The sequence below is a fragment of the Condylostylus longicornis genome, unplaced genomic scaffold (assembly GCF_029603195.1).
Source record: "Condylostylus longicornis isolate FDR11 unplaced genomic scaffold, ASM2960319v2 ptg000015l, whole genome shotgun sequence".
Classification (NCBI taxonomy): domain Eukaryota; kingdom Metazoa; phylum Arthropoda; class Insecta; order Diptera; family Dolichopodidae; genus Condylostylus; species Condylostylus longicornis.
The window spans coordinates 3,357,088-3,381,226 of NW_026577984.1; the positions used below are offsets into that span (position 1 = coordinate 3,357,088).

The following is a 24,139-nucleotide window of genomic DNA, read 5'->3' on the forward strand; positions in this document are numbered from 1 at the left end:
ATTAATTCTCAAAGGTCGCCTGTTAATAAATGATGATGTTAAGAGATAAAACTATAAATATTTTTAATTATAGATTTTGGACAAAAGTGAAGTTATTACTGTGAATTAAAATTAAGGCTCTTTTCTCTGTAAGCTTGTAGCTCCTGTATTCATAAATGTTAAAAATATGCTACACTCTGTGTCATTTATTTGTATAGTTTCTGTAACAGAATTTTTTTTACTTTTGGGTTTATGTGTTAAAAATGTAAGCTTTTTAATATTTTTATCAAGAATATTTGTTTCACTACAATGAACCAATTGACAACTCTATACAACTTCTACCACATCTCATTACAACAGAAATGTAACGCATTCCTTTCAATAATGTAGTTCTATTTACGCCGTACGATTACAGTCGTTCCTAATTTAATGATGACAGTCAAACTCAAAATTTATTAGGTGTTTTATAAATTTTTTTTTTTAATTTTTATTACAATTCAACAAGGGTATGTAAATTGTTTTGTGTACACAAAATACTCTTTACTTTTGTTTCAATGTTTCCTGAGGTAGTCTGAAATTTTATTATTGTTTTAATTATACTGTTTTTGATTTATGCTAAAAAAACAAAATATTTTTCTGTACTCTTCTGATATATTCATAATAATTTAAATTCGATTATTTAATTTTATTTTTTTCATAAAATATGTGTTTTTCATCTTTAATTTTTAATTTATAATTTAATTATTTTTTAATGTGTTTACATTCCTCTGAATATTTTAATTAAATTTTTGATTTCAATTTATTTTATAATTTTCATCTTTTTTCTTTATAACTTTATTTAAATTGAAATCCAATTTATTAAAATATATCAAAGTTTTCACCTATTTATGCGGTTTTTGTTATTTATTTGTTTTTTTTTTATTAAGGATTTGTTATGTTTGTACATAATACTCGTAAATTTTATAAAATTTTACTAACAAACTCTTCAAAATTTTTTTACTGATTTTAACTATTTTATTAATTAATTTTTATTTATATTTTATTTCTTTTAATATTTTTTTGTTTTTAAATATTTTATAAAAAGAAATTTTCTGGATTCAAAAATCGAGGTAGGTTATTTACTATATGTTTATATTATGTAATTCGATAGGATAAAGATTCTTCTTTGTTTTTTATTTTTTTTTTTTGTTATTCATAGCTACTCGTATATATATAAGTATTTTCAATTTAAGTAGGTATATATGAATTGTGTATGCATATTATGTAAATAAATTTATGTATGTTATGTATTTTATTTTATTTAATTTAATGAAACGTATATATAAATATATTTATTTATGTTTGTCTATTTTAGTTGCCTTTCTTATATATTTTTTTGCCTATATATATGAAAAATTTAATCTATACATGAATATTTTTTTTTTTATTATTTTATTTCTTCTATATTTTTATGAGGTAATAATAAATTTTCTCTTCAGTATATTTAGTTTATTTTAATATGCATATATAAGATTAAGTTCATGTAATCAGAACCTTCAATTCAGAATTATTTAGTCGCAGTCTTTCAAAATTAATTTTATAAAATTCTGGCATATTGTTACCCAATAATATTATCTTTAGTAGATTAATTAGTATTCTCATCGCTTTCTGCTAGAAATTAGTTCTATACGACCAACAGTTTTTGAATTCTGTGAACATGAACTCAACCTGAATGCTTTTGATTTTTCAATTTTGCTATATAATTTGCATGCAATATATATATATGTATATATACACAATAATTATAATACACAAATCATTTTTTTTGAATGCGGAAATTTGATCTTGGTATGTTCACTAGTTTTAAAATATTTGTACAAATTTATGTAATTTGACTATTGAGATTCATTTACAGGATGAATTCTGTTAATTATTTTCCTTTTATGTATATAATACCGTTATTCTTTTGAAGATAGGAAATGTAATTAAAAATCAATTTTATTGAAATTTTTAAACTTACTTCTTTTCTTTTAATAATTTATGTCCTTCTAAGTATATTTTTATAATTTATATAATATGTAAGTATGCGTATGTGTTTGATTTTCATTCTTCTTATTAGTATAGTTGTTGTTTCAATATTATTTTATTAATATTCAAAAGTTATTTTCTTTCTTTTTAAAGGAATATTCTATGAGAATTACATAAATTTGAACATTTGTTGACCAAATAAACATACATTCGTATATTTGTTAATATGTGCATATATAATTTTATTATGTATTTTATGGATCCTTAAAATATATAAATTTATATAGATATATATGTTAGTTGTGTTATATAATATAAATATATAAAAATATTATAATAAAAAAGAAAATTTTTATTATAAAATATTTATTACATATACAAATGTTTTTTTTTTTTGTTTTTATATAAATTTTATGAGGTAGAATGATTGTTTATGTACTATTTATATTTGACAGCGGTTTTCTATTTACTTAATGTAAATTTCTATATTTTATTATATTTTTAATACATATATATATATAATTATTTTTTGCATTGAGTTCTTTCAAAATAATTGACAGGATCAATAAAATATAGAGCGGAAGAAATGATAAAAACAGTAAAAAAAAAAAAAAAATCAAACAAGAGCTTTGAAGAAATGATCAAAATTTTTATCAAAGTCTTTTCATAAAGGAAAAAATATTTGAATTTTATTCTTTAATGTTTTTTTTTTTTGGAAATCTCTCCATCTATCGACTTTGTAAATTCGTTTCCATACGCAGATTCATTATATTGTACTTCTTTTACAGTTTCATCTTTTCCGCATTTCTCTATATATAATTCACGATTGATTGATTTAGAAAAGAAATATTTTCGAACTTAAAAAGTCTCTTCGATTTCTCTTTGGAATTTTGTTTTTCCCTTCTTTATATGCAGAAATTTTTATTCACAAATTTTGGAAATTTTCTTTCTCGTAAAAGGGACTGAAATCGATATTTACAAAATATTTAATGATAGAATTGTAAAATTATAATTCAAAGATTTCATTGAAATATACATTTACTATATACTTTGTATATATTAATTTACCCAGATGTTGAGAAATACAAACGCAGCGAAATTAAACACGATTTTTAATTCAATAAAAATTATTTGAAATTTCAATCATTTTTATATATAAAATATTTAATTATATATAAAACATTAAAAATAATATTGTAAATTAAAGATTTTTGAATTATTTAATATTAATTAAAGATTAATGGACGGATTTTAACTGAACATTTTTTACTATAAAATCTTTCTTGCCTAAATACATATGTACATACCATTCTCTCATCCTAGTTTATAAAATCACCTTATTAAAATCATCAAATACACATTTAATACTGCATGATCTAAAATGATAATTTCGAAAAAGTTTTTGGACACGTAAATCAGAAGTTCAAAATTTCTTTCGATAGCAGTTGATTGATAAAATAATCGAAAATTTTGACTTAATTTCCAGCTTCTGGATGAAAATTTTTTATATGTATAATATTGCAAAATTTTTAATTAGTTTTCCAACGTTTATACTATTAAAATTTTACAAAGCTATAGAAAAATCATAAAGAATTACAATTAATTACAACATGTCAAATTACTTTTCCGAAATATTAATAGAACATATATATTTTCCCCAAAATCATTATGACACTATAAAATTGATAGATCATTAATATTTGTTCAATTTAATTGAAAATAAAAATCAAATTTAAAAGTCGAAACGATATAACTTTCAAATTTTTGATGATTTAGAAATAAACACATTCTTCCTAAATTATTTATTAATTTTTTTACTTTAATGAAATTTATAGGAAAATCCTGTCAACAAATTCATATTAAAAGAAAACAATTTACAATTCACTTATATAAACTTATCTAATAATATACGACTTTTTTTTATAAAATTTATAGTTAGTAAGTAATTTATAATTGGTTTTATGAGAAAAATAATAGGTCTGAACGTAAAATAATGTAGATTACTTTCTACTACGTTAGAAAGTAAGGGTTCGGGTTCGTTTAATTTTTTTGAATCTATATGTACATAAAATATTACAAATACTTTTAAACTGAAAAATTTTTATGCTGTAAAATTTATATAATATAATTTATAAATTCATTAAATAATCAAATGATTTTATCAAATTCGTGATTTCAGAAAAAAATCCTAGAAATTATTCTCATATTGCATAATACTTTTTATATTTCTTTTAATTTTTCTCTAATTTATTAAATAATAATTTCGATTATATTCTATTCCTGATATTTAAATATAACTACGATTATTTTAATAAAATTTTATCATCTTCTTTTCTCTTAATTCGATTACCAGTCTTTTCAAATTGTATTAAATTCCCTTCATCACACATTTTTAATAACTTTCTTCCTATTTAAATTTTTAGATTTATTTATTTTTTTTTTCTAAATTCATTTATTCAAATTTTTTTTCTAATTATTTTATTTAATTTATGTAATAATTGCCTAATTTTAAAATTTATATTAGAAATTTAAATAACAAATAATTATTAATTTAATTATTCATTTTATTTATATACTAACATTTAAATGTAGTTTAATATTATAATTATACTAAAAATTTTTTTAGTTATCAATTCTTTTGTAAGTCTTCTGATATTTTCATAAAAAAATTTTTTTCTATGCTATCGTCATCTTCCCATTTTCTTTTCAATTTATAATAATTACATGCAAATGTTTTACTAGTAATACTCGTATATTTTTATTTTCATATATAAAATTAGTTATTTGCAAGTTCCACATCATTTCTTTTGTGAAATATTGTAAGAAATAAAAAATTAAAATATAAAGGAAAAAATAAAATTACCAAAAAAAAAAAAATGGAAATCAATATTTTTAAGTTAAAAAATAAAATTTTGCAAAGCATTTTAAAACAAACTGCGCTTAAAATTCCTGAAAAGAAAAAAAAACATGTATAACATTACATGTATAAAAATTATTATAATAGATTTTTAACTTTATTCGAGGAAACTTGTAGTGCAGAGAACCAAAATTAAAAAAAAAAATATCTTACGCTGAGGCTTTATGCAAATGACAAATATAAGATTACATAAATCAAGGCCACTATATTGCGAAGAATATTCATTATTAAATTTCATATGCGTTTTCCAAATGAATATATTTATATAGGAATATAACAATTTTATTCAAAATTTCTCGTTAAATTTTTTTTTTAAATATATAATAAGAAATATAACACAATAAATTATAAATTTTTAATTATACCCGTACAACTTCAAAACTTTTATAAGATAGAAAAAATTTTTATATTATACTGATTTAATAACAGTAAAGAGAAATCTACAAAGATATGGAAGAATGTCTTCATATATATGCACATATATATTTTAAATCAATCAGAATGTTACAGGACGATTTCATTTCATTTGGGACGGTCGTTATATAAAAAGAATATAATATTTATTATAAGTATATAAAAAAATTTAAAAATATTTTAAATGTTTAAAAATACCTCCTTTACTACTTTTTGAAGTTGTACACGAAACAATGCTCCATAAACAAAATTTGGAAAATGTCATACATATAACAGGATTACTATTTTAAATAAAAAATTTTTCGTCATTTGTTTCATTTCTATATTTGAAATGAAAAAGCTTTAAAAAAAATTATATATTGCTAAAAGTTTTAAAAAAATTTGGTTTTCCAACTTCTAACAAGATTCCGAAACTAAGTCTTTTAATAAACACGGTATATTGCGATATAAGTGTAATGAGAACCGTATGACACTTTTTTCATAAACAAATGTTGTTAGACTATAACCCATATACATAGTAAATTAAATCATATGAATTCTATTTCTTTCATATAACAATCAAAAATATATTACATATCCACCAAATTATGTTTTTGCAGTTATTATCTATATAAATATAACGGGTTAAACAACAAAAACATTGATTTTTTCTATATATTTTGAATAAAGTTTTCTCTCCAACAACTCTACTTCGCTCTTTCATTTTAATCATTTTCTTATGATACTCTTACACATTTTTATCTTCTCTTTTACAAAATTTCCACACGTTATGCAATAATTGTTTTTTTTATTGGGCATTGAATTTTTGAATTTTTATTTATTTTCCTTAGTTTTACTGACCACATTAAATAATATTTGCAAAAATATCAAAATTTAAAAAGGGTAAAAAAAAAAGAGAGAAAATAAATGGAAACAAATATAAAAATGAAAATCAACTTTTTAATTATTAATAACAAATCAAAATGAATTAAAAATAAAAATAATTAAATAATTATTTTTTTCCTTATACAACAAAATCTAATCATTTAAAATACAATAATTAAAAAAAAGAAGAAAGCTAAACATTGCTTATATACAAATACATAATAATATTATGACAGATGTGAATTAAATTTTTTTTTACTTGTTTTTATTTTTTCTTATTTTATTTCTAAATTCCTAACATTTAAATGTTTTAAACTTAAAGATTTCGATAATTATTTTATTCTTTAATAAGGTTTTTATTTTTATTTTTTTTTTTTTTTTCAATTTTTATTTCTTATTATTGTTATATACAATCAATAGTAATAATTATATTTTTTTTCATTATCAGTTTCATCAACTAAAATGTCAAACACATTTCCAATATTTTGATTCATTTTAAAATTTTACGGTATACATATACTATATGTACGTTGTGTGAGTGACAGTAATTAATAGAAGAAAATAAGAAAAAAAAAAAAGAAAAACTTCAATTTTAATGAAAATGTCACAATTAAAATTCGATTATCAGCGACTCGATTATATTGAACGTCATAAATTTACTACATATACGATAGTCGAATAATTTTCATATTCAATTTATTGATTTTATTCTCTATAGCCGCATTTTATTTTAATATAAGTATAATATCAGTACTTTCTTATTTGTAAAATTTCTCTTATATTTTGATTTAATTTTATTTATTTAATTTAATTATTACTTTACATATAATATGAATATCCTTTCTTTGAAAGGATAATCAGTCCATTCGTTATCAAATTTTATAAAATTATAAAATTAAATTTAAGATAAAAATTCAATTAATCGTATATTCTTAAATGATAAACTGATTCTCATTGACGTTGGATTGAGGACAATAAGGTTTCGTTGAATGTTATATTTTTTTTCTCGTTTTTTTTTTTTTTTTTGCAAAGAATGAATGATATGATGAATAAGTGAAAGGTACCCTAACATCGGAATTGTAATTATACAATATATACAATTCAGCAATTTTTATTTATAAGCTGAATTTGGCATTAATACAATATTATTACATTTCAGATTTCAGGGATACTGATAAGGTTTAATGCATGAATAAATAAAATTAATAACAAAAATTTCTAGTATTTAAATTTTTAATATTTAGTATTTATTTCTTATATGTTTTTCGTAAATATAGTATACAAAAAAAAAAATGCATAATGCATTCTCGAATGGGAGAAACAAGGTATTTTTCGTTCTAATTATTAACGCTTTAATCTAAATTGAGACCAATTGATCCGGATCGAATCGCAACAATGGAATTGTGTTTTTTAATATTTTTTTTTTTTGTTTTATTTCCGCTTATTGTTTGCATTTTTTTTTCTTTGCTTTGTTTGTATTTTAATTTTTGTTTAAAATTATTTTTTTTTGTTTGTTTTCTTTAGTTTCTTTTGTACCGTTTAGCGCTCAAATTTTATTTATTTTTTTTTTTCGTTTTTAATCATTAAAGAAAATTTAGAGCCAAAAATTAAATGGTATTTTGCTTTTTTTTTTTTGATTTTTCAACTAAAAAAAGAAAATGTCGTAAATATACTATCATCGAATTCAATTATTATCATTTTGTGTGTTTTTTTTTAAATATATATAATAATATTTAATTTCTTTAACATCATCTAATGCACAAAACAAAAATATAAAATAAAATAAGTTTTTAATTTTATATTTACATTAATTAAATAAAAATTAATTTGCAAGATTTTTAAAATAACAAATTATTTACAATTGAGCGTTAAAATAATTAACAAAATTATTGAGAATTATTGAAAATTTAATTTCATCTTAAAATTTTGTAATTTATAATTGCCAGAAATATTCATGATGCAATGATTTTCTTTTTAATAAAATTAAAATATAAATTATAATGTATTTTTTTTTTTACTTCTTCCTGTTCTTGACGTTAGTTTGACATTTTTTTCAATAACTGAATTTATTGATAAATGTCAGTTATATAAAATGTCAAAAATCTAAAATATTATTCGAATAATAAGTGTAAAATCCAAATTACAATAACTTTAAAAACCGAAAGGGTTTCGAACGGGATTAATACAAGTTTTAAAAAGTTTTACAAATTTTAAAAAATATCAATAAGAATTAAAAATAATTAAAAAAAAATACAAAAAAGAAAACAATTTTTTTTTTAAAACAACACGAAAATAAAACATTTATATTTTTTTTTTGATTTTTTTTTTTTGCTTCATTTTTTCCTATATCACAGTAAATTAAAGTCGTATCGTTTTTTTATGTATTTTATTATATTATATATGTATAATATATTATTATTTTTAATTTTGAAATTTTGTAATAAATTTTCCCATACATTGCATTTATTTAATTAAAATAATAATTACTTAGCTAAAATTTAAGACAAAAGAACTTTTTAATTTTGTTGTTTTTTTTTTCTATTTTTTATTTATTTATCTCCTAATTTGAATTAATTATAAATTAAGTTTTTAATTTTAATTTAAAATAATTGTAATTAAAACTTTGTTATTTATTAAAAAATATTTAATTATAAAAGTGTGCGAATTCATAGAAAAACATAATTTATAATTTTTTTTGTTCTTTTTTTTTATTAATTAATTAATTATTAAAATAATCATTAAAATATTAAATAAAATAAAATTATTTTATACATCAGGATTAAAAAAAAATTCTTAAAAAATAAATAATATTATTAAAAAGAAACTAAACTTAATTGATAAGAGAAATGAGGGAGAAAAAAAAAGAGATTTAACAAAGTTTTTTTTTATTATTTTTAGTTTTTACTTTAAACTACTAAATTTTATTTTTCTAGTATTTTTTGTTTTGTTTAAATACACTTAATATTATTTATATATTAAATATAGTTTTCTTTTTCTATTGGTTTTGCTTAAATTTTGTTTTGTTTTTTAGTAAATCGATCCATTTTGACAACAATTAAATTTTCAACTAAAATATATTTAATAGTTAAATAGTATTTTACAATGAGAATTAAATATCTCAATAAAAATTATTGAATAATTTGCATTTTATTTAAGAAAAACTATTTAATTAAATAAATAGTTGCTTTATAAGCGAAATTATTAAAGCTAAATAGATAATTGATTCATTTTACATATTGTATTATGTTTATGTAAATGTATATTAACAAACATGAAAAATAATCGGGCTTCTTTATAAATTTTCGATCTTAAGGTAGTAGTATTATAAATTAATTGTAAATTTTCAAAATTTAAATTAAAATTAAAATAGCATGTAATTCTTGGTTATTTTTTCGTGTTTGTTTTAAATTTATCCATTTTCAAAGTATTTATAAAATTTGTATGTTTGAATGTTTTTAATTATTTATTTGTAAAAATAAAGGCTGACGAAAGAAATATATTTGTGTGATTAAATTTTGTACGGGCACAATAATATTTTGAAAAAAAAAATTTTTCACGGTTTCATTAGAGTGAATAATTTACTTATACACATAACAACCGCTTTATTGTCTAAATCATAAAATTGTGCATTAAATTGTTTTACAATACAAAGTTCCAAAAGATTTCACGATAATGTACAAAAGAATAATATCGAAATTAAAAAACATTGCTTAAAAATAATTTATATGAAATTTTTCTATATTATTAATTGTAATTTATTTATTTATAGAAAAATTAGGAATATTTAAGGCAATATTAATGATTTTCTCCTACATGCACCAATACTAGAATTTCGACTTTAAATTGTATTGAAAAAAATTGATTTAAAAAACGCGAACAAAAAAAAAATTTTTTTTTTTTTTAGGCAATTCGTTTCTATACAATTTAAAAATCTTTCTCGATATTGGTTAATTGAAAATTGTTAAATTTATTAATTATTAAAAGGATAAATTATACGAAAAAAATTTACAATAAAAAAAAAAAAATCTTAAAATTATAATATGCTGCAATTAAAATAGTACCGGCGATCAAAATGAAATTGCATAATAAAACTGTGCAATGACATTTAATTTTTCATTATATAATTTTGTATGTTCTTTTTTTTTTTCTAAACTTTCGCAGTTTTTTTTGGTCTCATTGGTACAAGACATATATAGCCAGCACTTACATCACATCCACTAACCAAAAGATTCTTTAAAACAGAATTCGATGGTGAATGCTGTTGTTGCTGTTGTTGTTGTTGTTGTTGACGTAATTTCAATTGTTCTAAATGATTATTATGTGTCTTGTTAATTATTAGACCATCATTATCTTTTTTATTATTCTGATTGTATTTATCTATTCCAGATATATTTTTCTGATTTTTTTGATTATTATTATCCTTTTGTATTTTAGGATTTGGAGCAGAAATTAATTGTTGTAATAAATGTGGTGTCGTCTGTATTTCAACATTTTGCATTGTTTTTTCATTTTGCTGTTGTTGTTGTTGTGATTGCTGAACATTAGCATTTGGTTGAGTTCTTTGTAAAGATGATGTTATTATATTATTACCAATAGATGTTACTGGTGTTGTAAATGCTGTTGTTTTTGTTATTAATGAAGAATTTTCACTACATTTTATACGTTTAGAATCTAATTGTGTTGTAGCTCCAATAATATGACGTTTATTATTTGTTAAATGTGTACCATTTAATATAATTGTAGAATGTGGAATCAATTTGACAGTATTGACTTGTGAGGTATTTATATTGTTATTATTACAAGAATTTAAAATTCGATTTGTTGTTATTATTGATTTATTATTATTATTGTTATTACTATTATTATTGTTGTTGTTATTATTATTATTACTACAAGAATTTTGATTATTATCATTATTGATAATATTATGATTTTCTAATATTATATTTTTTGTGCAATTATTCTCATTTTTTATTTGTATATTTAATTTATTATTATTGTTATTATTATTATTATTGTTACTATTTAATTGATTAGTTTTTAAATTGTTTTGTATAGTTATTAATGGGACATGTATTGTTGTTGTTGTTGCCGTTGTTGTTATTGGAGAAATTGTTGATATTATTGATGGTGATGATGTATTTGATGTTGCTGGTGCCGAAACAATACCATTCGTCAAATTTGATATTAATATATTTTGTGATTTATCATTAAATTGAATATTTTCTTGATCTAATTGCAATAAATCATTAACAGACCAACAATCAAGATTTGAACCTGAAAAAAATAAAAGGTTTTTAATATCTTACACATAAAAATGATGTTGCTTTTATTTTAATAATATTTTAAATCAATTAAATTTTATAATTTTTTTTTTTAAAATGAAAATCAACTTAATTTTTTATATAATATTTTGGAAATAAATTATATTGTAATACATTTAAAAATACAACGAGAAGAGTATGTACATGAAATTAAAATTTCTCTTAGGTGTATAGTTTAAATTATTTGCTGTGGCAATTAAAAAGCAATCATTTTACTAATAGTGTTAAAGTTTTCAATTTATAATTCTTATAATCTTTTACACATATTTGTGTAAAACAAATAATTTATTGTTTTTATTAAAAATATTTTTAAAATATTACAAATAATGATATTATGATTGAATCATTAAAAATTAATAGATATTGAAAAGAAAACAATAATTTCTAATAGGAGAAAAATTTCAGTTATTTTTCTAAATACCATTTCTATTATTTCATTCCTATCTTTCTATACAATCCAAATAGATTTAACACAATCTATAAATTTTAAATAACATATACATATATATGTACGTTTATAAGATATATTAAACAAATAAATATAATAAATATTACTATATAGCTATAAGTAGTTGAAATGGGAATGTACATATTAATAAAAATAAAAGTGATCCATATCATAAATGATTCAAAGTCAAGGATTTAATAACTTTAGTTCATGATCATAAGATTGCGAGCAAACTGAAAACAAACAATACGAAAAAATAAAAACTATAACACAATAGAATAAAATAAATTTTTATTATGGAACGGATTCAAAATTTTAGAAATATATTTGCAAAAATAAATTAAAAAATAAAAATAAAACAAAACAGAAAAAGAAAAATAAATAAAAATAGATCGTTTCGTTAAATTTTTTTTTTAAAAATGTTTATAGTAGTCGCATTAAAAACGCTAGTATATACAGACCGACATTTCCTTTTAATTAAAAGTCACGTAAACCAAAACAGTTCCAAAAAGAAAATTATATGAAAAGTAATTTTTGTCTCTTTCAAAATGAGTCATGAGTAATTAATATTGTTATTTCTAATATCAGCTTTCAAATTTATTTAAGTAAGCAGACCGACGTATCGACTTATGAGCTGTTTAATGCTAATAAAAACTCAAATCATAAATGTCACTGCACCTTAAACCTAACTTACACAAAAAATAAATTGATTACAGTTTTTATCTATATAAATATTTTTATTATTCTCTATTACTATATTAAAAAAATTCGTATAGGAACTTACACTTGAAAAAGTTCATTTAAGTTTGCAAAACTGAGGGGGTTTTTGATATCACCATAAAACGCATCTACACCTATACTCATTTACGAATAGATACTATTAAATTTTTTTTTTCATAATAATTTATTCATGAAACATTTTTAAAAATGAAAACATTAAACTTAAAAACACCTGACTAAAATATCCTTGAACTTAACACATGTGCTATTATCGAAAACAAAAAAAAAACACATTATTTTTTTATTAAAATTTTGGTAAGTTTACTGAAATTCTATAAGTCGAATAAATATAAAAGACAACAAACAAAAATCCATTCAAAAAAAAAAATGTAGAGAATCTTTTCAATTTTTGGCTTACCATTTAATTTTGCATGAGACTAATTAGTAATTTTTTTTTTAAACTTCAAAGGTTTTCGAAATAAAAAAAAAAAACAAAAAAGTTATGTGCTCTTAATTGGCGTATATATTAGAATTCTTAATTTATTTATTCTTCCAAATAAGAATCGAATTCATAAATAACAACGAAATTGTAATTATGATTCTTTTCGCATTCACATAGGTGTAGAAAATATTTCAACTTTTTATATATTCTTTTTCTAATAGAAATAAATCTAAGTTGAGTAAAATACAACCAAAATTTTATTCAAAACAAGGAAATTGGTGAGTTAATTCGCAACAGTCACTTACCGATTTTGCTTGAAAATTAGCTATTAAAATTACAATTTCGGCAGTACAAAATAATTGTTTACAAATAAGGGGATTTTTGTGAAATTAAGCAAATTGTTAGCCCTACTATATTTTTAAAGCTAAGAATTCTATTATATTTTCCACTCCTATAGACAATTAGTGATTTTTTTTTTTCTTAATGTAAATTTCAATAGATTTGAAAGATTCTCAAAAATTTTTAGTACTTCTTATAACTTTTTGTTAAAATACAATTTAAGAAGTTATCATAGTATTAAAAGAGTCTTTTTAACAACGAAACAGTGGACATTTGCAAATGAAAGAACTTATTGCGTTTCATATTCTTCATTTTCTCATTTACACCTCAGAATTTTTGAAGTATAAAAGACCCTGTTACTCGAAAATCTGATTATTTTCAAAATTAATAGACCAATTATGAATGAATATTGTTCAAAATCTATTGGATTTTAGTGTAAAATTTAAAAAAAAAAAAAAAAAAAAAAAATTTAATTAATATTCTTACTTTTTAACTCCTTCAATTAATTAATCTTTAATTTCTATTGCTGTAAACTATTGTTTTTTAAAATTGGAGAACTTCAAAAAATTTTAAATTTACATAGATCTCAGTTACATATAGTTTCTATTATCAAAAGAAAAATCAAATATTTCAAAATACACACGTCTATATAGTCATACGCCGACATTTTATTTATAAACCACTTATAACAATCAAATAATCAGGTCGACTTTTATGATTAACTTAATTACATTATATACAAAACCATTGGATAATTATAAGAAACGCATACATATATTAATTTTATTGTATTATTATTATTGAGATCTCAAGATATATTTTCGGATAAAGATTTCACGAAAACAAAAAACAAAGGAAAACAATTAATATATTTAGAATAATATTTAGTCTAATAATTTTAATTGGTGCCACATGTAAAAGTAAAATAGAAAAGAAACAGAAATGGGTGGAAAAATGGAAAATATTTGTATGATGATTATTATTATTACACGTGTGATGGAAATTTGTTAAAATAAAAAAAAAATTTTGAATATTTTTAGAAACAAAAATATAAATTATTCTTTTTTTTTTTTTGTTCTTTACAAAAATATTTTGCAGAAACCGAACAAAACACTTTTCAAAAATGTTTACTAATTTAAATTAGGATGAAATTTCATTTAAATTTTTTTTTGTTTTTCTAACTTTAAGTTTTTTTGTACTAAAAATATAATCACGTGTAACGCAAGATATAAAAATTGTTATTCAAAAATAAAGGAATTAAAATTTGAAATCTGTGAGGAAAAAAAAAAAAATTTAAGTAATAAATAAAAAGCATAGAAATAATAAAAGGAATAAGAATTTAAAAATTTTCGAATTTTCATAAAATTTTCAAAATAAAACCTACAACTAAAGTCTCTCTTTATTTTAATTTTTTTTGGTTTAAATAACACAGACAAAACTATTTTTATAGAATTTAATAGCAAAATAGCATTTGTGATTGATAATTTTATTTTACCCCAAAACTCGCCACAAATTAAGAAGCATAATGAAATAATAAAAAATGCTCTATAATCTGGTAGGAGCAATTAACATTTGTTTTCATTATTAAGAGTAATTGAAGTTGATTTTCATTTTCATTTTACACAAATATAATTATAATCTTTAATATGTGCATATAAAATTATACTTACAATTTTTATTATTAAAAACTTGACCAAATGCATCAATGGAATCGCATAAATTATCATCAATATATTTACGTTTCTTACAATTAATATCATCGTCCGTTGTTGATAATTTATTTAAAATAATATTATCGTCATTATTATTATTATTATTACTATTATTATTATTATTATTTATATTATCATCATTACTATTATTATTGCATAATAAATTTACCAAACTAGATTCATTTACATTTTCATTTGTATTACTATTTGTGTTATTATTATTATTATTACTATTATTGTTAATTAAATTAATATTATTAACAGTTTGTAATATTGATGTTGCTATAATTGGTGTTGTTTGCTGTAATTCATGATGTTGTTGTTGTTGTTGTTGCTGTTGAATATTATGTGATTGTGCTTTTAAATTTAATTGTGTTGTTAAACAATTATTATTACTATTAATATTATTACTACTATTACTATCATTACTATTACTGTTATTATTGACGTTATTATTATAACAATTATGATTTGTTTGATTTATTTGATTTTTTAATGCTGTTATATCTGGTATTTGCATAACATCTTTCATATCTTTAGATAAACTTAATTCTTCAGTAAAAGCACTCCACATTAAATCATCAGTTAATAATGGTAAATCATCTTGTTCATTCATTGGAATATATGGAGCACGCATTGATAAATCAATATCATCTTCAACATTCATAGTCATAAATGCAAATTCATCTTCTTGACTTAATGAATGCGGACTGCATAATGATGGTAAACTGCTAGCTTCTGGACTCTATATATATTTGTATTAAAAAAAATATATATATTAATTTTTAAATTTTATATCAATAAATTTGTTAAATATAAATTTTCATACCTTTGATAAACCACCAGGCGATAGTAAATGCGGTGAACTAGCTGTATCACTTGTATCATCACGATAATTAATGAAAGGATCTATTGATGTATTACCATTTTTATTGTTGTTATTATTATTATTATTATTATTATTATTGCAATTATTTTGATTATTACTTTGTTGTGAATCTATTGAATTAATTTCATCTGGTAATAAACTAGCATATGAATCGGGTAATATTAATCCTTCAAGCATTTCACCAAATAATGGTGTTGATTCATGTAATGGTATACAAGAATCACCAGCTGTTGGTGCTAGATTTGTTAAATCGTATGGTTCTTCTTTGAACACTGCAAAATTAAATAAATGATTTGTTAAAATAAACATTTTTTTTTTGGTTTATAAATATAATCTTTGAATTGTTTAAAATGGATATTATAAATTAATAAATTAATTAAGAGTACAAAACATATTTACATTCATAAATTTTTTTTAAGTTAAGAATCCAATATCTTTTTTTATGCGGCTCTACTATAGAGAGTTAAGGAGCCCTTTATTAAGCTGTGGAATCGTAAGAATATTTCCCGAAAATTCACGTTAAACAAATAAATCTTACCAATGTCTAATTGACGCGTATTATAACAGACATACAAATTTTAGGAAAAATTTATTAAATTCAGCTTATTTTTGAAAAATAAACAAAAATTACAATAAATATTTTTTGATTTAAATTCGATTTTTTTCTTTAATTTTTTTAATCTCAGAATTAAAGAAAACAAACAAATATTCTACGTAAATTTCTATAAATGTAATTAGTTTTTAATTCATATAAAATCGTCTTCTTACATAACTTGAAAATGTGTTATATTTTATTAAAAATTTATTAAAATTTTTATAAATTAATCACATACAAACTCATTTAATAGAAATATTTTAAAAAGTATGTCTGTACATTATATAAAGACTTATATACATTATATAAGTAAATTAAGACATTTTTAATAATAAAATATCCTTTTAACAAAATTTAACTTTACTTTCACTCAGTTTTTATTCCCAATCATAATTTCTTTAATATTTGCAAAATATGTATATACATATATGTATATAAATGTATATAAATTATGTTAAAAATACCAGTATATTTCTTAACACTTACATACCCCTTAAAACTTACGAGTATTACCTAACAAGATGGATAGCTAAAAAAAATTCGAAAGAAATAAGGCATAATATTGTACAAACAAAAAAAAAATCCTTTACATACATAGTAAGGTGCGTAAAAACGACCTACCCCAAGAGGAAAACATAAAAGTAAAATGCCTAAAAATGAAAAATTATGCAAAATTTGAATCGTTTCATAAATTAACATACATATACCTTATATAGATAATAAAAAATTTTACATACACAGGCACCCATAAAATACATTTTATAAATAATCTCACACACACTCTCATACTTATATATATACATATTTAAAATATGGTATTTGTATATAAATGTACAATTTTTAACAGAAGAAAATAAAAACAATAAATTATAGGTAAATATAAACACGGGGGTATATGGAAGGCACAATTTCATTATGATTACATAACAGAAGAAAACGAAAAAGCTTTTATTTTCTAAAAGAAAAATTTCAAATGTAAATGTATTGTTAAAAGGCTTTTTAACAAAACATTTTCATACGTACAACAAAATATTATAGAGTAAGAAAAATAAATATTAAAACATAAATAAATACTCGTAACATACATAGAAAATTTTTATTTGTATTTTAAGAAACGGAAAAGAAAAATTTTTTTAATAAACAAATTTACTCAATATTATTTGTTATAAATGCATGTGTGTGTTTATGTACATGCATATACATAAAAATTTTTACATTATATTTATATATTGTAACATTGTATTTAAATTTTATTATGTAGATATATGCAGATTATTTACAAGTATAATTTAACAAGATTTTTTTTTATTGCCTTTACGTAATGGCAATCAAACAAATGAGAAAAAAATTTAGATATCATTACAACAGATGAGAAAAAAAAAGGATATTTTAAAGTAAATAGGGTTGAAAAGTGTAATGTATTTATGACAACATTTTAATAAAGTCCCAACAAAATTAGTAAAAATAAATAAAAAAAAAAATAAAAACCAACATAAAAAATTTCCGGTTAATTCATTTGAAATTCTTATTAAATCGACTTTCATCTATTAAAATTATACAAAGCATTAAAATGAAAAATTCATCATTTTTTCAAACCTGTATCATATTATTAAAAATTATAAACAATTTAAAAAATAAATAGACTTTTTACAAAATTTAGTGACAAAATCCTGAAAAATTTCTATTTCTGTCAATTTTCTCGTTTTTGTATTGCATTCAAAAATGATTTATAGATAAAAATCACTTCAAAATTTTGGTAATTGAAAACGAGAAATTATTTTTTCAAGATATAAACAAAATTATCAGAAATTGCATACTTTTAGGCAAATTAAATACCTTCAGTTTAAATTCAATGTTTGTGTACAAAAATATATTAATATACATATTTACAATTATTCCTCGTATGGCAATATATTTGGTACTTATGATGACGCTAAGCTGCTACGATTATTATTTACAAATATTTCAACTTATGGACGATTAAAACAGGCTCAAGTAATACTTATAATAAAGGAATATGTGAGTTCAACAAAATACCATCATGGCTTCATACCGCAAGCAAAATCATCATTATCCTAGCTTCTTGTTTTTCGTTATACATATACAATAATTTTATTTTCTAACTATTTTCAAGAATTGTAATTATATAATTTGTTTTGGTTGATATTTTATAAATCAAATTCAATTAAAAATAAAAATTTTAAAGAAATATTTACCTCGTATACATATTCTCAAATTACATTCTAAATTTTTTACATTGCCAATAAAAACTTTTCTATACCAAGATCATGCTTAAAATTATTTTATACGCACATATACATAATATGTATGCATATTAAGGATATAATATGTACGCATTTTTATACGAGTAATATGTTGCTTAAAAAACGTGATGCATTCATTTACACTTTCTTATAACAAAAAAATCACGTTTCAGAATTAATATTATTCCGAAACTGCCCTAATTTTTTAATAAACTGTTAATATTTTTTTACACATTTTATGCATATTTTTTTAAATTTATTTTCATTCAACGAATTTAATAAATATTTATAATATAAGTTTTAGCAATTCTGATATTCCTTTATTTTTTAACAATAACAAAAAACATTTTATATTTTTAAATTTAAATATAACAGTATTTTATACCCAGACGGTATTTGAAAAAATTTAGACCTTATTTTTTACATAAAGCATTTAAATAAAAATTTAAGACTATTGTGGCAGAATAACTTTTGTGATAAAGTTTTATATATGCAAATTTTGAATGGCTTCTATATTTTAATTAAAAATTTTTGTGACTAAATCATTTGTACCATGGAATTCGATTTTAATATCTTATATACTTAAAACAGAAATTGTTATTATGTAAGATTTAATTTTACCAAGGTACTTTTTATTACTTTAAAAAAAGTGAAGTAAAACGTAAATACGAGTATAAATCCTTATTTAGAGAATTTATTAAAATTAAAATTCATTATAGAGTTAAACAGGAAGAAAGGTTTCCAATCCTTTTTAAACAGCGCATGATGTAAATCTATACATATACCTACAAAGTTCCGACATTTTCGTTATATACATATGTACATGTTTTATTTTAAAAAATTAGTAAAATTTAGTTTTCTGTTTCCGTGAAATTTTTATTTTTTGTTTCTAAATAAATTGTATAAAAGAAAAAAATATTTATGTAACAGGAAATATTCATATATTTCAACTAGAAAAGTTAAGATCAAAATTTATGATCAACTCTTAAGAATTTACGCTGATTTCTTTCTTTTTTTTGTAATTTTTTTTCTTTTTATTATTTTGGTTTATTACATAGTCTATTTTTTTTATTTACTGAAGCTTTTAACTTAGAAAGCGCATACATAGCTATACATTTACGTCTACCCACCTATTTATTTTTTTTATTGCTTCTTTTATACTTCATTTGTTTTCCATATTTTTAGTTGAAATCTCAGATTATTCATTGGTTTTACAACAAAAGAGAAAGCATTATATTTGTATATAGTGTACATCTAAATTTTAAAAAAATGTGGTCAGCATATGAACGATGTATTTTCTGATTTTTTTTAAATATTGCACAACTTTATGAAAACATACTTAAAATCCTTCTATCAAATTAAAAGCAAAAATGGAAACTTAATTATTAAAGATTCACTTTATGTCATCAGAATTCCCTGAAAAGTTCGTCAGTTAGGTCCGATGGTAAACAGAATTCAGATTTTCCATAAATTAATTCCGTAGAGTAAGTTTGAGCCTTGATGTGAATAAGGAAACCATACTCCCAAAAAATCAGGATACTAAATCATTATTTTAATACTATGAGTTAAAATATTAAACTCCAAGGTTTGAAATGATTATATGTGCAAAAGTGTAAATTCGGCCGTAGTAAAGATCCAGTTCTCGAGACCCAAAAATTGAGCAATCGGTGAAATAGGTAAAGTAAACTCAGACAAATTTTCACCAATATCGATTTAGTTGAAGTTGAAATGCACAACGGCGCGCACATTTTGCTAAAAATCTTATTCATTTACGCTTCCCTACCATGGAGCAAATGCATTTCCACTGAAAATTTGACATGAAAAATTTGATACCATTATATCGCCTCTCTTATTGTAGGCAAAGTGGTCAGTAAAAACATAAAGTAAGTAATAAGGAGGAATTTTACGCTTAAAGGTAAGTAAAATATTTGATCGCATTTTATAAAATGTCTATACATAAAAAACTCTATATAATATTATAAAAATACGAGTATAAGAGTTTCTCTACATATTTTTTTAAAAATAAAATATAAAATTATTTCGTTTATCGTGTTTTTTTTTTTCCTGCTTACTTTTAACAAGAACGAAAAATATATTAGTCTGATACATTTTAATGCTATTATTACCCATAAGAAGGTTCCATATTAAATATTATAAAATAAAGGAAGAAAAATAACAGTGAACGTGCTCGCCGGCTATAATAATTTTCCATTAAATTTCATCTTAAGAATTATCCATTAATCTTTTAAATTTTATTTTTACTTTTTTTACGCTTGCAACGTTTGTTTAGTTGTTATGAGAATGCTACTTTATAACATATACTGTATTTTTTTGTATAAAAACAAAATATTTTAAAAGTTATACAAACAGTAGGTAAGTATAACAATATTATAAAAAATATATAAAAAGTTACAAATATGTATTAAAAATAGCAAATAATAATAATAGACAAAAACAGTAATAGTTTTAAAATCAAATATTTTATATACATATAAATGTAATATATATGTACATACTTGTATTTGCTTAAGGGGGTCGCCTTAAATTGAATTTAGTTCAGTTGAAATCGTTTATCAAGAGTACTATGTAATTTTGGTTTCTTAAATACATATATGTATATATACTATAAAATTATAAATTTAAATTTATGAAAAATTCTACATTGTATATTCTAACATACATACACGTATTTATATATGGATATAAATTTATATAAAAATATTATACTTGACATGTGATTTTATAAAATGGGAATAAGTATTATGCGAGAACATACATATACATATGCTTAAAATGTAAGTAGTTTTGTATATTATATATGTAATATACTTAAATTGAATTTAGCCGAAAGAAATTGATTTTTGTTTTTGTATTTTTTGACTCTGTTATTTTTAATAAAAAAAATTAGAAATCTTTGAATATTGTAGAGTTGTTATTTGAATGATATACAGTTTAATATTAGTTTTATACTTATATAGCTGGATCAAATTCAAGACACTATACTTATATTCAGGTAGAAATAAAATATTTTTTAATAAACAAGTTATCTATATACAATTAAACAAAAAACGGCTTAGGAAACCACACAAAAATAATGTTTGTTTTTCTTTCTCCAATATCAAATTTCATATTGGAATTGTAATTTTATTAATATACTTTTTTGATATAACAACAATATATGTATAACAGTTTAAACAGTGTTACTAATTAAGTACACTTTAATATATAATATGACTGCATTATATATACATACGTGCATGTATATCCACTCGCATCCGATTGATTCATTGAAGAAGTTTTATCGCAATTAAATTGTTATTGATTGTGAAAACGGCGTCAATAAAACCGCATTTTGAGGTTTCAATTTAAAAAAATTAAAAAAAAAAATAAATAAGAAAATTTTTTTTTGTACAGTTTAAATACAGAAAACAAGTAAAAATGTTCAATCGGTATAAACCGACTGAATAATACCTTGTACTTTGAAAATCTGAGTTTAAAAATTTGTTTTTGAAAGATTTAGAAATAACTTTGATTGCTAAATGGCAATTACTCGAATCTGTCAAATCATTCAATAGAAATTTCACGGATAATATATCTGACATATAAGTGGACACACGACTGCCGAGTTTCATGAATCTGGCTTTAATATTCTTTCAAATATTTAAAATTAGCTTTCAGAGCTGTATGGCCGGTACCCGAACCAGAGCAGCTGTTCGATTAATTTTCAAAACATATGTAGAACGCACCTTTACAATTGGACACACCTTTACTTTAAACAATTGGACACACCTTTACAAAATTTGATATTAATATCTCAATTAGTTTTTGGAATATTTATAAGAACCCCTTTGAGTTGTATGGAAACTACCCGAACCCGTTGTCCGAATTGGTCCAATTACAATAGCAGCTGTCGGTTGCACAAAAGAAAAAACTTGTCATCAGACTTTCGTGTCGATTGCATTATTCGTTTTTGAGTTATCGTTTGATTGGACGAACGGATGGACGGACTTGTCTAAATCGACACAGAATTTGACGCTCAGTAAGAATATATATATATGTCCATACCGGAGACGACTCCTTCAAGTAGTTACAAACTCCATACCAAAGTTAATATACCCTTCACGAAGTGCAGGGTATAAAAAAAATGAAACGTTGTTACTTGTTGCTAAAACAATGTTACCAACATTTGTTGCAAAAACCGAACTTTTTGTATAATTCTAATTTATCGCAATGAAAAGAGGGTTTGTAAACCAATCTGATAGCTCCGACATTAAGAAGAAATTTTCTCCAAATAAAAAATAATCTATGGACATCAAATCGCATGAACTCGCCGTGAACTCTGAAAGGTCCAAAAAGTAAAACTAAGTGCTCAGCGAAATCCAATTAATTTCCCATTTAAAATGTGTACATTCAATTATTAGAAAGTATTATTTTAAAATGCTAAATCAAACTGAACCGATTTGACAATGACAAATCGCATAATCCGAAAAAAAAGGTTATCAAAATTCTATATGTATATATTTGATATTTCTAGTTTGCCATCATAGTGACTATTTAATTAACAGTTGTCAAATATAATTCATTCAATTCAACACAAAAAATTAATGAAACTGGTAAAATAAATCTTAAAACTATATTTTAATATCTTCAATTAAAATATTATTATTCCCTTTTTAGATTTTCTTCATGATTATTGTAATAATTTCATAAAAAAAATCATCGCATAGAAAAAATTCAATGTTTATAATAACCTATACTACTGTTAATAATATGACACATTTGAAGTCACTCGATTTACAATTTTTTTATTACAGTAATTATCTAAAGACCAACAAAACAATTCTGTATTCGCAGTTTAATAAAACGTACATATAAGGAAATCAAATATCATAAATTGAATACGAAACATAATTAAAAAACTTATTTCCATATTTAAATTGTAATTATGACAAATATATCTTTTACTTGAATTAAAAAATATTTTTCATATATGAAAATTATTGCACTTATTTATTTTTCATGAATAATTTTAAATAAGTTAATTTTAATAGAACACTATCGAATTCGAAAATTATTTGAATACAATTCAGATAGGAGTTCCAAAGATCTTAGAACATAAAAAATATATAAAGATTTTATTTAATTTCTCTCACTCTCTGAATAAATTAGCAAAAGTGTTTACAAAACTAGTAGTACACCACATACAACACATTTTAATGAAGCAA

At 21.1% G+C, this 24,139-nt stretch overlaps 1 protein-coding gene across 1 annotated transcript in view; it reads right to left on the reverse strand.

The window, feature by feature from the left end:
- Window positions 1-24,139, reverse strand: part of LOC129605851 (protein similar) — a 198,671-nt gene that overhangs the window by 19,458 nt on the left and 155,074 nt on the right. Inside the window, exons 9-11 of the mRNA XM_055515828.1 lie at window positions 15,996-16,327; window positions 15,125-15,911; window positions 10,389-11,458 (exon numbers count right to left, since the gene is read on the reverse strand). Of these exons, the coding sequence (XP_055371803.1) occupies window positions 10,389-11,458; window positions 15,125-15,911; window positions 15,996-16,327 (2,189 nt within the window). The remainder of the gene's footprint in view (window positions 1-10,388; window positions 11,459-15,124; window positions 15,912-15,995; window positions 16,328-24,139) is intronic.